The sequence below is a fragment of the Artemia sp. Qi Xiang Cuo genome, chromosome 15 (genome assembly GCF_049724085.1).
Source record: "Artemia sp. Qi Xiang Cuo chromosome 15, ASM4972408v1, whole genome shotgun sequence".
NCBI classification, from domain to species: Eukaryota; Metazoa; Arthropoda; class Branchiopoda; order Anostraca; family Artemiidae; genus Artemia; species Artemia sp. Qi Xiang Cuo.
The window spans coordinates 28,448,263-28,465,045 of NC_142808.1; the positions used below are offsets into that span (position 1 = coordinate 28,448,263).

The 16,783-nt window shown below is 36.1% G+C and overlaps 1 protein-coding gene across 1 annotated transcript in view; it reads left to right on the forward strand.

Annotated features, from left to right (window-relative positions):
• The first annotated feature begins 6,860 nt into the window (after positions 1–6,860).
• Positions 6,861–16,783, forward strand: part of LOC148943518 (chorion peroxidase-like) — a 353,933-nt gene continuing 344,010 nt past the window's right edge. The window contains exon 1 of the mRNA XM_089101768.1: positions 6,861–6,889. Coding sequence (XP_088957894.1) covers positions 6,867–6,889 — 23 coding nt within the window. The 5' untranslated portion in view covers positions 6,861–6,866. The remainder of the gene's footprint in view (positions 6,890–16,783) is intronic.

A 16,783-nucleotide genomic window follows, 5' to 3' on the forward strand; every position in this document is an offset into this window, starting at 1 on the left:
GAGGATACCGTAAATAAGGATTTAAGGGTAAATACTTCCTAACACCACACTGGCTATACATGACGTATGAAAACAAGAGAAGAAAGGATATAATAAATGAAAAATCAAATCAAATAGGTGAGAAAACGAGGATTTTGTCACCCAGTGGCAAAATATGAAGACGAAGAACAAGCAAATGTTTCCACAAGGACCTCCGCCACATATTTTGCCACTAGCTGACAAAATGCTCGTTTTCTCACCTATTTGATTTGATTTTTCATTTGTTATATCCTTTGCTCTCTTGGTTTCATATGTCAAGGATTGAACTTCTTGACCTTCTTGAACTATTGAAATATTGAACTTCTTGACCTTTTTGAACTGTTGAACTAAAACTTCTTGAACTATTGGAACTTCTTGACCCGCTTCTTGACGTCATGGATGATTTAGTCTGCACTGGGATGACTAAGACATTCCAAAACAACTATCTTGTTCTGGCTTGAACAAAATATCAGATTCCTGGGCGTTCCGAATAAAGAGTGTTGGCACATTTGCAGAAGAATCAAAACTTAGATGGACTGGAGACAAGGAAGGTCTATCCCACCCATCCATAAATCAAATTCGAAGTTAGCTTGCCTCCCAGCATCCTTTGGAAGTTTTAACTCTATTCCCAAGCAGTTCCTGAGATCTCGCAGATGTACTATTTGAAAATATTGGAATAGTTAGTATCTTTCAATTTATAGAGAGAGAGAGAGATTTATTCTAAACAAAGAAACAATTTAAAATAAGTTTAGCGGCCACCCCAAGAAGTAAAAACTTGTCGAAGGGGGTGGCTAAAATACACTAACATAACAAAACAATAAAAAAAAAAACTAACAACAAAAACAACCTATCTATATCACAGTCTCCAAACAGCACCACAAACCTTACACCTTAACATTTTCATTAAATTTACTATCATATTCATAATCATCACCCCCCGGAGCCATAAAAATTTAACAATATAATTATTAAAAAAAAAAAAAAAAAAACTAAAATTCATACTCACTAAAAAGTATCCCTTTAGTTACTATCTTAAACGAAGAAATATCGCCTATATTTTTTATCTTTTAATAAAGATGGTTCCAACTTCTGATCCCCCTGTGAAGCAAAGAAAACATCGATCGGGCCGAAACTACCAGTGGAATATTAATCTCTGTAGATGACCTAGTATCATAATCATGGACAGAAGATCTTAGGTTAGCCAAGCTATCAAAACACGGGAGGTTTATACCCCTCTGAATCCTAAAAATGAATAGAAGTGTATACAACTTCCGTAATCCGGAAGCTGGCAGTATCTTTACACGCTCATACACGTTTCGTACCGAATCCCGGGGTTGTAGGCCATCTAACAGCCAAACAGCGTTTTTTAGTAGAACTCGTATTGGCCGAGCAATAGAAGGAAATGTTCCAAGCCAAACGCTACTACAAAACAATATATATGGATGGATAAGGGAATAATAAAGAAGGCGCATAACAAAAGGAGGAAAAAAATGCTTAAGTTTTCTCATTATACCCAGGTTACGAGACACGGTTTTACAAACATAATGTACATGGCGCTTGAATGATAAAACATCATCAATATAAACCCTCAGGTACTTATAAGAACACACCCGCTTTAAAGCTCCATACTGTGTTGCAATATCCTGAAACCATGGATAAAAATCTGGTGAACGGGAAAAAATAACAAAATTAGTCTTACCCAGATTAATCTTTAATCTATTTACCCTCAACCAGGAATATAACCTTTCAATAACATCTTTCATCGATGTCTGAAGTAATTCTTCTGTCTTCGCGGTACTAACAGCAACTGTGTCATCAGCAAATAATGACACCGTCTCATTCCTGGGATTTTTGACCATATCACTAACATTAAAACAACAACTTGGGATACAATCAGGCATATCATTAATATACAATAAAAAAAGAATCGGACCAAGAACTGACCCCTGCGGGACACCATTAGTCACTGGGCGGGCGCCTGATTGTATACAAGTCATATTTACAAACTGGTACCGGTTACTAAGGAAACTCCGTATAAAGTCAAGAGCTTTACCTCGGATCACATAGACCTCGCATTTTTCCAGGAGTAGGCCATGGTCAACTGTATCAAAAGTCTTCTGTAGGTCTAGAAACACTTCACCAACCTTAAATCATTCATCTAAAGCTATGTTAATCATACTAGTAAAAAAAATTAATGCATCCTCTGTCTTCCTATCTTTTCTGAAACAAAACTGATTATTATTCAAAAATTTAAACTTCTCTAAACAATAGGTCAACCGATTACTAAAACATTTTTCAATAAGACGAGAAATAACTGGCAAGACTGATATTGGGTGATAATTACCCAAATCATTGCTATCACCACCTTTATAAACCGGTGTCACTCTTACATTTTTTAAAAAATCTGGAAACCTTCCTTGACGGAAGCAATCATTAATCAGTGATGTCAAAACAGCAGATATACAAGGGAAAATGCATTTTAGAATTTTTAGGGTCACTACTGGACGAACTATTTTTAATACTATAGATAATATCCCTTAACTAATCTAATGTAATCATCTTTAGATTTAGCGATACATTTGCAGGAGATGGTAGAGTAGATCCAAAGGGTGGGTCATCTGGAGACGAGGAAATCATCTCGGCTCTTTGTAGGCCTACTGAACAAAAATGATTTAAAAACTCATTACATATCCCAGTACCATCTGCAATTATAACCTCATTAACAGTCACTTCTGTTGGTAGAATATTAGACCGCTGACCTATAACATTATGGATTATTTGCCAAGTTTTCAACGGGTTACTTTTAACATCATTAAACTTCATACTAAAATATTTTTGTTTAGCCTCACGGAGGAGATTATTCAAACAATTACGAAAAGCATGGTATCGCTCTTTATTTTCATCCGTCGGTATTAAAGCTTGTGACTTAAACAGTCTATCTCTTACATTTATTTTTCGAATAAGGTCATGCGTCATCCACGGCTTCCTTCTGTGATGTTTTCGACCTTTCGAATTCTTCACTGCTCCCACTTCCTTAACCGTTTCTAAAAGCTTACTACAAAAGAGTGAAAATTTACTATTTACATTACTCTCATTTCCAAACAGAGATACCCAATCAATGTGAACCATATTACGTTTTAGTTTCAATAGGGCACTACGATCAAAAACTACAACTGTTTTAGTCTTTTCAGGAGTTTCTTGCTTAGGGATGATACCTCAAAATCTGCAAAAACATCAAAGTGGTCAAATTCCACACTTACAAGAACTCCTGGCGATATAAAACTTGCATTGGAAAAAATATTCTCCAAAAGTTTTGCAGATGTCCTAGAAACTCTAGTTGGAATGTTAATCGTTGGAAACAGCCCATAAGACATACAAAAATTTAATAACTGAGAAGTCACAAAAGATTCCATATCCAGCGTGTTAATATTAAAGTCACCTAGAACAAAACAAGGGTTATTAATGATTTGTACTTTTGCCAGCTGTTCATGAAGATTCTCAAAAATTCTTGAATAGAACCAGAAGGAGGTCTATATACAATTACTAAATATGTATCAACATTATTCAATTTAGCCTGTAATACTAGTGTTTCACACACCATTTCCTTATATTCACTTAGATCATCTCGGACTCTAACATGGAGATCTTCACGAACATAAGCCACAAGGCCCCCGTGTTGACGTAACTCCCGGTTCAGAATAAACAAAGTATATCCAGGTATATCTAAAAGAGCAGAATTGTGGTCCCTCAACCAGGTCTCCGTCAAAGCAAACACATGGAAAAGATTACGTTAACCTAGATTCGCTAAAAAATCAAATGTCGTATTTAGGCCCTGACAATTCAAATGAAAAATCCCAAAATCTTCCGATCCACCATGCCGATACTCAACATCATGAAAATCATAACTAAAAACAAATTTAGAATCCTCAGCGGGGTTAAAAGCTGGAACCACAAAGTCCAAATTTCTATTAATATATTCATTAAAATAATTATAAAAAATTACCTTCTTATTTTCCAAATCAATTATACTACGAGCCCCCAGGGGTAGAACAAGGATCTCTAACCACTATCTATTAAAGATCCAAATGGCCTGTGGTGACGAATAGGGCATGTACCAATCACAATTAAAGATACTCTCTCAATACTCACAACAAAAAATGAAACAAAAATAATGAAAAGATAAAACACCAAAAGAAATAAGGTATAAATTCTAAATAAAGGCAAGCGAAGAAAACAATCATTATTAATCACCAAAGAGCACAATATAATCACACAGAGGGTATCCAATCTAAACTCTAACAGCCAATTAAATTACTTAACTTTACATCACAGACTTTAAAAACAAATATAATTTTCCTTGATTAACAACAAACAAGCAAAACATTCACTTCTGATTTCCGAATCGACCTTTTTCACTACGCCCTCCATAGTCATGGCTAATAACCGGTCTAGCAAGTTCAGTAATTACATAATTCTGAAAATACTTGGCGATTGATCCATCTGGGCGTTTAAATTGAACACAAAGTGGGAAAGATTTAGAAACCCATGCATCAAAACGTGCATAACACAACTGGGTTCGCTCATTAAATAAAATTTTTCCATCCCAACGTAACTCAGGGATAGCATCATCACTAAGAAACGACTCCTTGAATGGGCCAATATTCTTATTCTTTAGTTTTTTTGCACTGCGTAATAGACCAATTTTGTTTCCTTGTCACTTAGTTCAACTTTAAAAAATTTGGTATCCTTCTTACACTGAATAACTTTGAATGGTGGTACTGTAGGCTGTTCTAAACCCACTTTAACAATATCCTGGAACAAAGCAACAGCAACATTTTCACTTTCGCAACCTGCATTCCAAACAATTCTGTTTTTACCCCTCTGTTCAATTTCCAGTTTAACAAGCCTATCCGACATTTCCAAAACTGCATTTCCCCGGGCCTTAGCCTCATCAACAAGAACTGATAATTGTGATTTCAAGGATGAGTTCTCATTTGTTAGAACTTCAATTCTACTATCATGAATAACAACTTGAGAACACTGGGCAGACTGGGTCACCTCTAATTTGGAAACACCATCGTCTAGTGTTTTTAACTTATCGTTCACCATGTCTAGTTTTCTACCATTTTCTTGGACAGCTTCAAGTACTTTATTAAAATTCTGTGATAAAGTTTCCACGGTAATTTGGGTGATAGAACTTCCGGTACTAGTAGATGTAGAATTCAACGGGTTTTCTGAGTCCTCAGCAGGACGATTACGTTTGCGATTACGTCCCATACCAATTCAACTTCGCCCACTTCAAATAGAGAAATTATTTGTTTACTCACTCTAATCTTAACGTACTGTTGGCTTTGGCCGTTAATTACTAGCATGGCTAAAAATATAACCAGGACAGGTACGCCTCAATAATGGCTAAATATCAAACTTGGGTGATAGAAACGGCAACAGGGGAATATGGGCTTCGAAAATCCGTGAAGTAATCCAAATCTGCCACTGAACACTGATAACAAGCACTCTCGTGTGAACTACGCTGTTACTCGGGCAAGATCATAATGATAATTCAAAACATAATACGAGACTTACTCACAAGGGGGGAGTTTGACTACCCCCCAAAAATCCAAAAAACGTGTTGTTTATAATCCTTTATATTCCAAGTTTTATAATCCAAACGTTGCGCAACTATAATCCTTTTTCACTCAAATGTAATTACTATAGCTATTTACTGCATATATTGATCTTCACAGTACCACAGTAAATTAGATTGCAAAACTTACTAATCTAATGGTGCTCGTAAAACGTTCCAATTTCGTTATGAATTTCGTTATATTACTATAATTCAGCGGATATAGACTAGTCCCACAGTGGTTTACGGTGCCAAAACTTGAATGCCATCTGTAAGTGCACACGGCACCAAAAACGGCACTTTGGTGCTATTTCCTGATTAGAATGGCTAGTAAGCATGGATTACCCCCTATCAAAGGAAAAGAGTATCACCCCTATGGCCGTGGTTTGCTCTTTACCAAGTTGCATCTGCCGCTACAACCATGACCATTGTAACATGTCCATTTTACTACTAAGACGTATGTGAAGCACCACTTTCTTCATAGAATCATTTAAATAATTTAGATCTACATGGATCTTTTTGGCTTCAGAGGCAGAATCTTTTGAACGTTTTGACCATCTTGTTAAAAATGAGTATTCAATTACTTTGGTCCGATGATACAGAAATTAGTTGATTGCCCTCTTATCGGTTCAGCCCTCAAAAATGGGTCTATGACTTAAGCCAAGATCGAATGACCTTTCGATCTATCCAATTTCATTTAGTTTTTATGACTATCCAATTTCAATTATTTGATTAGATCGGGAGAAAAAAACAAAACAAATCTGAAAAACATCACTTTAAGTAAACATTTTGAAGCCGACTATACAACACAAACCGTTATTGTCCAGACGACATACCTAAATTCAATCTGGATTTACTCAAAATATGCTTGTATTTAATGGGTTTGGATTGTGGACGAGAGATTCATATAGGGCTTACTGGTATGTATACGCTAGCTTTCAAAGCTTATGCAGTTTCAATGATTTACTCATCTGGGTTTTTCTTTTCAAATTTGCAACAGCCACTCTGTTAGATTGGCATTGCTTTTTGACCTTTACGGTTCAACATGGATAACTTCAAAAGCCACAGTATTGTTTTACACTTTTTAAACAAAAGAAAGAAAACAATACCAAGAATGAATTGGCTGGCGTTGCATAACAATTTACACCCACCAGGGTCAGGTTTCACTTTCTTGTATTCAGTTGGTTCTTAGAAAAAAGCGACAGTCAAAAAAGTTTGATTGAATATGGATTATTTACCTGTGAAAAGGTTTAAACTCTTACTTTCTTTACCCTTGCTTGATAGTTTTCTTACGTCTTGTAAACATTACAGATGTTTCTTTAGTAAATTAAATTAAAAAAAACAAGTTTTTCAACTGAAACTAAGGAACAACATTAAAACTTAAAACCTCGCTCTTTACGCTAAAGTTCAAATTTTTGTTCGAATCACAAATTCCTGAATCACAAAGGCCGTTTAATTAGAATAGATAGCTCTTTTGAAAGTACTAAGAAAAATTTAATCGTAAAGAGCGAGGTATTGACTACGGGGCAAACCCCCTCATATACGAACATGGGCGCCTAAATGGGGGGCTTCCCCCCTGACTGAATGATGCTGCCTTATTTTTTTTTATTTTTGTTCTGAGATTTCTATTATATAGCATTAAAAGTGCCGATTGGATGAGGTTTGCCCCCCCCTGGAATTCAGCTTATGGGCGCCCATGAATACGAAATAGTTTCTGTTCGTTTTAAGTTTTGATGTTGCTCCTTATTGTCAGCTATAAAACATGTTTAAAAAAAAAATTAATTTCTGTTCGTTTTTAAACAATGCTGGGAAATCCGGCGCCCCCTTCATAGAAATGTCCCTTCCCCCATCGAAAAATCCTCTATGGAAAGATCCTCCCACGTAACCCCCTCCTCCGACCCCCCCCAGGATAAAACCCTCCTGAAAACGTCTGTATACTTCTCAATAACCAATACTATATGTAAACAATGTGCAAAGTTCAGAACTTGCAGCCCTTCCCCCGAGAACTGTGGGGAACTAAGTCATCCTCAAGGACATATTTATTAGATTTTGACCATGCTGAACAAAATGGCTATCTCAAAATTTTGATTGGGTGACTTGGAAAAAAACGAGCGTGGGAGGAGACCAAGTTGCCCTCCAATTTTTTGGTCACTTAAAAAGGGCACTAGAACTTTTAATTTCCGTTCGAATGAGTCCTCTCACGATACTACTGGATCGATACGATCACCCCTGGAAAAAAAATTAAACATGTATCCGTGATCTTTCTTCTGGCAAAAAATACAACATTCCACATTTTTGCAGATAGGAGCTTAAAACATTTACAGTAGGGTTTTCTGTTACGCTGAATCTGATAGTTTGATTTTCATTAAGATTATATGACTTTTAGGGGTCGTTCCCCCTTTTTTCGAAAACAAGGCAGGTTTTTTCAGGCTCGTAACTTTTGATGGGTCCCTTCCCCTAAGGAAACATCCTCCGTGGAAAGATCCTCCCACGTAACCCCCTCCTCCAACCCCCACCAAGAAAAAATCCCTCCTGGAAACGTCTGTATACTTCCCAGTAACCAATACAGTATGTAAACAATGGGCAAAGTTCATAACTTGCAGCCCTTCCCCCGTGAACTTTGGGGGACTAAGTCATCCTCAAAGACATACTTATTAGATTTTCGACTATACTGAATAAAATGGCTATCTCAAAATTTTGATTAGGTGACTTCGGGAAAAATGAGCGTGGGAGGGGGCCAAGTTGCCATCTAATTTGCTTGGTCACTTAAAAAGGGCACTAGAACTTTTAATTTCCTTTCGAATGAGCCCTCTCACGATACTTTAGGACTACTGGATCGATTCAGTGACCCCTGGGAAAAAAGAAGAAAAAAACCATCCGTGATCTTTCTTCTGGCAAAAAATACAAAAGTAGGGTTTTCTGTTACGCTGAATCTGATGGTTTGATTTCCTTAAGATTCTATCACTTTTATATATAAAAAAATACGTTTTTTAGAGTTTCGGTTACTATTGGGCCGGGTCGCTCCTTACTTACACTTCGTTAGCATGAACTGTTTGATGTGCAGACAGGGAATAACATTGTTTCTCGTATCCACACTTAGCGGGAAAATAAGGATAATGGCGGATGCAGGAAGGGTTCATGGGGCGACTACAACCCTGTTATCGGTAATAGATGAAGTCACCAATGGCTGAACTGGTGTAGGGATATATGAGTGAAACGGAAAATCAGGGGACTCTGTTTCGAATCAACACGTTAGTGCAGAATTAAGGAGCCACTTCTTGCTATTTATAAAAAAAAACAACTACTTATTCCATCAAACAGTTTATGGTAACAAACTGTAAATAAGGAGCGACGCGGGCAAATAGCAGTCAAAATATCAGAAAAGGAATTTTAGTAACAATTAATATATCAAAAGAATTGGTTCTTTATACCAATTTTAAATGTATAATATTCACCAAGTTTTTCAAGCAATAGAGGTTTCAAGGTCTTATCTACAGAAACATGGGATTTTGCTCTTTTTTTTTCTCAGAATTAAGACAACGGACAACTAAAGTACCTAAGAGATTGAGAGATGGCTCATTCGAATTGAAATTAACATTTCCAGGACCAGTTTAAAGTGGCTAAAAATATTGTGACACGGGAATGTGTTTTTTTTTGCCATTTTGTAGCACCAAACTACGATTTTGCCCTAAAAAGGATCAAATTACTATCGAACACAAATTCTGAAATAGCAAATTGATTTAAAGGCTTAGAAAATACATATAGAGAATCCCGGCTGCAGAGAAAGTAATGCTACACGGTGGCGGCGTCTATTCCTGAAAAGTCCCATAGTCCATACAGGATAATTTCTTAATATGGTTATTTATCTTAACACTTGATTTAGCTAAGTTGAATCACTTTATTTTTCATGGAACAGGTAGTAAATTACTTAGTAATATGATACTTTTTAGACTGATAGATGCCGTAGACCAAGTTTTAAGAGAAGAACAGTGCAGTTTTAGAAAAGGTAGAGGATGTGTCGACCAAATTTTCACTCTTAGGTTAATAATTGAGAAGTACCTGAGTATTCAAACACCATTGGTCCTCAGTTTTATAGATTATGAGTAAGCGTTCGATTCTGTTGATAGGAGAGCTGTGGCAAAGTCTTTGTCATTGTATGGTATACCAGACAAATACATTAAAGTAATTAGTGCTATGTATGAGAATAACACTGCAACGGTTAAGGTAGGAAATGAGGTTAGCAGGTGGATTTGTATTAAATCAGTAGTTAAGCAGCGTTGTGTTCTATTTCTCTTTGCATAAATCATTTTAATGGATTTTTTATTAAGGAGCACAGAAAAAACAATGGGAGAACACGGAATCAAATGGAGAAGAAAAACTTTCCTGGAATTGGGTTGTGCTGACGATTTTATTATCATAGATGAAAGTGTGAGCAAAATGAATGAGGTTTTAGAGGTTTGCGAGTTCAGGGCGCTAGAATAGGTTTGAAAATTAATGTTAAGAAGACTAAGTCACTAAGGCTAGGAATAGGAATTTGGCCATGGCATACGTTTCACGAACTTCAGCAAGTTGTCAGTGACCGAATAGAGTATATTATGTTTAATAAGAAATGAGACAAGCCTTGCTTCAATAGTGGTCTCCATTTCGTTTTTGGAAAAAGTGATGAACAAGTGACAGAGTCGTAGAAGACGAAGCAATCCATGTATTTTCATTAACCCCTGACAATAAAGGTTACAGATGGGCTGCCCAATGGAACCATAAAACAGCCTAGGCTACAAGAAGGAATAAGCGGTTTATAACCTGCTTCCTCTGGACAGCAACTCTGTAACTTTGCATTCACATTTGATTTCAATGAATGATATGCAATACAAAATCAGGTAAAAATTAAAAAATAGATAATTTTCTAAATTTTGGAGTGCATGTTCTACAGGAAATGAATGTTAGCCTATATTTGAATACAGTATTAAGTTCTAAATGAAATAACATTTGTATTTTTTAACCATTGTTCTGCATTCTGAATTTCACAAATATTTATAAGAACTTCTTTTACTATATACTGTTCAGTCTATTGGCCTGTAAAAGTGGAAAGGTAATGCCCAAAATCTTTACCATATTAATGGTGGAAAATTACTTTCATTTAGGCACTTGACTGATATGTAAAATATTTGCTCTTGGAAGCACGTTAATTACTAGTTTGAATTCTCGCGAGTTCCGCAGTAACCTATCCAGCCATATGTCATTAGAAGTAGAGAGCAAACATTTGTCCCTTTTCCTGTACGGTGTAATTACTTAAGATAAATTCAGTAATAAAAGTTATTTCGCGGTATAAATACGCTGATCAAAGTCAATTCGCGGTATAATTGCGGTATGCGTCATAATCAGAAAAAAGTGCGGCATTTCTCCGCAAATTGCGGTATTATACCGCAAAATGCGTTACAAGTGGCAACACAGAATCCGCCTTTCCATCATAAATTTATTACGAAAACGAAGTAGCATACTAACATAATTAAGTGAAACTAATTTATTAGGTACCAATACAACATAGGACAAGTTCGTAAACGAATAAATCAATGCATACGCGTACTAACGAACGTATTTTGGAGGGAATATAACCTCTTGGAGGCATATGGACATATAAACACTAAAAATTAAGATAATTTGTGTGGAAATACAAGAAAAGCAAGAATACGGAAAAGTTCGCGATTTCACAGCAAGAGTCTAAGGACCCATGTCTATCGTAGATACCCCCATTAAAATGCAAAAACGAAAGCAAACGACCTATAATCTCTTGTTTATGATTTTTTCATTTGAAAAACGACCTTCACAAGAACAAGTAAACAGAGCCGGATAAAGGGCTATTGCAACAACTGGGCCCGATCACGCCCCATGTTCTAATGGGCCCCACCCTGCCATTAAAATGGACAGAATATTCTTTTTCGAAATTGTGAAATATTCTTTACAATTCATGTAACCGTTGCCCCTAGAGAGGATCATTTTCCAGGCTAAAACTAATAAAAAGCTATCTAATCAAATAGTTCGTGATAACGAACTATAAGTAAGGAGCGACGCGGCTCAATAGTAATCGAAACTATAGAAAACGGAATTTTGATACCAATAGATATATTAAAAGAATCGGCTTATTATGTTGATTACAAATATAAAGTTTTATTAAGTTTTGTGTTGCTTACCAAAGGCTACATGCCCGAGAAAAATTGCCTGATTTTCGAAAAAGAGAGAAAATACCCCCTAAAAGTCAAAGAATCGTATTGAAAATCACACCATCAGATTCACCGTATTAGAGGATCCTACTGTAAAGGTTTCAAGCAGGATGCTACCATTTCGAATAATCGTCAAAAGCACCAAAAGTCATAACATCCAAAAGGAAAATCCGTCAGAACCACCAACCGTCACAACATCCAAAAAATTTTTTTAAATTTATATAATAGTAAAAAGTATATAAAAACAAATTTCGGCTATATATTTGCACATCAGGGGGTGGGGGTAAAGCATAGCATATATTAAATGCATAACCTAACCTAACCTAGGTACCTTAACCCCTAAACCCCCCAAAATTAAAGTTTTAAAATTGTGGATGCTGTGACGGTTGGTGGTTCTGACGGATTATTTTGTCGATGTTATGATGGATTTTGTGGATGTTATGACCTTGGATGTCCTGACGGTTGGATGTTATGACGCCTATCCGTTTTAAGCTCCTGTCTGAAAAAATATGGAATTTCGTATTTTTTACTAGAAGAATGATCACAGATGCGTGTTTTTTTTCCCCAGGGATGATCGTATCGACCCAGTAGTCCTAGAATTTCGGGAGAGACCTCATTCGATCGGAAATTAAAAGTTCTAATACCCTTTTTATGTTACCAAGAAGATTGCAGAGCAACTAGGCCCCTCCCACGCCCCTTTTTTTCTAAAACCGGCGATTCAATATTTGAGAATGTCATTTTGTTCAGCATAGTTGAAAGGCCCAATAAATATCCTTTACAGTTAACATGACCCCCCGCAGCCCCTGGGGAAAGGTCTAAGTTATAAATTTTGCCCATTGTTTACATGTAGTATTTGTTACTGGGAAGTATGTATACATTTTTGTGGTAGGGGGGGGGAGAATTTTCTGCTTGGATGATGTTCCAAAGGGAGAATTTTCCATGTGGAAGGAAGTTTGGGGGGGGGGGTGAAATTAATAGGGGACATTTTATCATGGGGGACTTTCCCATAGTTCCTGTACGAAATTATTTTTATATGTCTTGCTTTATCTTTGCCGACTCAATTTTATGCACGGAGATGTTGAGGGTAATTGTCCTGGGTAAATTTTCACCGGGATTTAATTGTCTATAGGATATTTCCGTGGGGAGGGGATTTTTCCGTGTATATTTAGCCAGATTTTCTGGCATTATTTGAAAAACGATCAAAAATTAAGTAAAAAAATAAATATTCATTTATTTATTTGTTTATGCGTGTATGTAAATTTTTCCTCCACAACGGCTTCATATTTTTCTTTTAAAATTGGCGCCCTGGGATATTTCGCCTGAAAAAAAAAACAACATCTAAATGGTCACAAGTTTGATAAATTTTTTAAGAGCCCTAATTTATAAAAAGAATTAATGTGAGTAACGTCCTATTTATGAACATATTTCAAAAGCACAAATACGTCATTTCCGCGTCAGGAGCTGTTCTTTCAGTTTTAGTATCTATGGCGCATGTAAAAATACACAAAAACATGGCTAAGTATAAAATATCAAATGTAATGTTTGTATTTACAAAACATATTTCCAGCAGTTTGATAATATCTCGAGGACATAAACATAAATTAACTATTGCTCAAAATGAACAAACTAGAGCATCAAATTAGACAAGATCAAGAGGACGACCTTAAAAAACGTAAATTCGCAATCGGTGAAAATGAACATTCTGGACCATCAAATGTGACAAGATTAATCCAAGCAGCTAAGGCAAAGGGTATTGAAAAAAAGAATATCTGATGTATTGATAAACGAAATTGAAGAAAAAAAATATATGGTTAGAATTCTGGCGAAAAAGACAATTATGAGTCGAAAACGAAAGCGAAGAACAAAGTCAAGAACATGCTTTAATAGTTAAGCGGCAGCGAAAATTACAACGAATCAAAAACGAAACTGAAATATAAATAAATGCGTGGTTAAAATATAAGCGACAGTGGAAATTGCAACGAGTCAAAAACGAAAGTAAAGAACAGATTATATGCGGTCACTGAAAAAAATCTGAAGTAATGATGAACGAAATTGAAGGACAAAGACATCTGTGGTTGAAAGATAAGCGGCAGCGAGACTTTCAGCGAGGAAAAAAAAGTGAAGTATAAAAAATGCGGTTACAAGACACACGACAATGGAAATCAGGACGAATCAAACATTAAAGTGAAGAACAAAGAAATATGTGGCTAAAGGATATGTGACAGCAGAGATATTGGAAGAAATATTGCGAGACACAAAAAACTATGCCAAAGGTTACATGAAAATGTCGAGGATAATGTAAATCAGCCTGCTGCTTCACTGGAGCAACAGCCTTGGATACGAGACAAGTGACAATGAAAATCGATATATATATAAAAGCCTGCCAATCACATCACAAATAAATAATTGTGAGACACATGCAAAAAGTCAAGGATGATGTAAATCAACCTGCTGCTTCACTGGAGCAACAGCATCTGATATGAGACAAGTGACTATGTGACTATGGTGTGACTATACAAGTAACTATGAAAAGGTGTTGTCGTAGAAACTTCAAAAAAGGCTCATTCAATTGGAAATTCAAAGGGCTAGGGCGATTTTAAACAGTCGAAAAGGATTAGAGGGCAACTAACCCCCCTCTCACACCAAGCTTTACCTAAAAAACATACCCTCCAAATTATTAGATAACCACATTATTCAACGTAGTTTTAAGTTCTGTAAATTAGGTCTTTAAGGATGACAACCCCCTCACAGCCCTCAGGACAAGGGTTTTAAGTTATGCCCTGGGGGCATATAAAGTCTTTATAGAACGCGTTGTCGTAGAAGCTTCAAAAAGGGTTCATTCGATTAGAAATTCAAATGGCTAGTGCCCTATTTAATAGTCGAAAGTAATTGGAAGGCAACTAAAACCTCTTCCACTCCCACCATTTCCCCAAACACATCCAATCAAAATTTTGAGAAAACCATTTTGTTCCACGCAATTAAAGTTCAGTAAATTATATTTTTGAGCAGGACACTCCCCCCACAGTCTTCAGGGTCAGGGTTATAACTTATGCCCTGAGGGGATATAAGTTTTATTGAAATCTTTGTCGTAGAAACTTGAAAAAGGGCTCATTCGATTTGAAATTCAAAGGTCTAGTGCCCTTTTTAATAGTCGAAAGTGAGTTGAAAGCAACTATCCCCCCTCTCTCGCCCACCTTTTCCCCAAACACATTCAATCAAAATTTTGAGATAGCCATTTTGCTCAGCGTAGGGGATTTTAAAATAGAAATAATGTTTTTTAGGGGGGCACTCCCCCACAGCGCTCAGGGCGAGTGTGGTAAGTTATGCCCTTGGGGCATACACGATTTTTATAGAACGCGTCGTCGTAGAACCTTCAAAAAGAGCTCATTCGATGTTTAAAAGGGTGTATGTTGTTAAAAATTGCTGAAAAGTTTTCTCCAGCATACAAATAGCAGGCCAAACTATAAAGTCTTAACAAAAACGAAAAGATTTAAAGTATTATTTTCTTTTTCCCTGAAAAGACTATGTCAATATAAAACGAACAGACATTAATTAAACAAACTTTTCCCACAGAATAAGTTTTTCAAATAAAAGTAAAGAACTCCGTTCAACAAAAAATGAGCAAAAGTAAAATCAAATAATCTACCAAGCGTGAAACTACCAAAAATCAGCATCAATAAATAAATGAAACCCAAAACGAACAGAAATTACAATAAATAACCGATTCAAACTCAAAACGAGCAAAAAATAAGATAAATCGGGGTCAAAACCCCTATGTCTTCCCAAGGCCAGAACATAATTTGCACTTTACTAAAAAAATACAAATGAATGTGCATTGTCAGTTTAATATACATATACTGATATTCAGTAATCAAAATGTTAATATTATTTGATTTATTAAAGTTATAAAAGTAAAAATATTTATATTTTTTTCAGTAAATTGTAAATTATGTTCTGGCCTTGGGGTTTTGTTGTCCACGTCAACTAGACTTGACCTTATTTTCTTCCCTCCTTTTGTTTCTTGAGACGAGCTTGGCTCTCTGATGTTCATGTTCTCTGAGACCATAGGCTCTCTGAATTCCATATTCCTTACCAACCTCAAGTCTAAAATTTCAGGTAGTAAGGATTCATTCCAGAAAGCTTCAAAATTTGGAAATATTTTTGCCCAGTATTCTTTTGACTGGTGAACTGGAATTATTTCCCAGTCATCAATGGAGTTAAAGCCTATTAAGTGGCATATCTTTCTATCTAGTATCTCGAGTTGGCCTTCTATCTGGAAAAAATACCTATGATTTTTTTTAACTGAAGACCTTCACTAGATAATTCGACAAAACATCCTTTGACTAGATTTTTGGACTGAGCAGCATCAAAAATGGTTTTGAATTCTGGTATATTAGGCCTATGCACAGTTTTTATCTCTATAGGTATTTTATCATTAAGGAATTCACCAATCTTAGGGCAACCAGAATCGCATTTTGTGTGGTTTCCAAAAACATGGTACGGACCTCTTTTTAACAGGTTCTTCAATTCTTCCGCTCTTTCATTATTTTCGGAATTTATTTTGTACGAACCCCTTAATTTTTTGGTCAATTGCTGGATAATTCCTCGGGGAAGAAGTTTGGTGTACAAACCTTTCTTATTTTTGCAAAAGTTATATGGATGCGTTGTATAGTTCTTTGTGACGTGATTGGCACATTCATCTTTCCGCATGTTTGAACAACAGTTTATATAATTATCCAGTATGATCATTCCCTATCTCACCCATTATAAAAAATCCGGACCGGGGTGCGAGTGCTCCGGAGAACGTTTTTGCAGGTAGAAACATAAGCGGCATCAGATCTTTTCACGGGTAGACAAGTCAGACGCGAAACAATCGGAAACAAGTGGAAACCCGCTATTACGAATAATGCACTTTGTAACCATT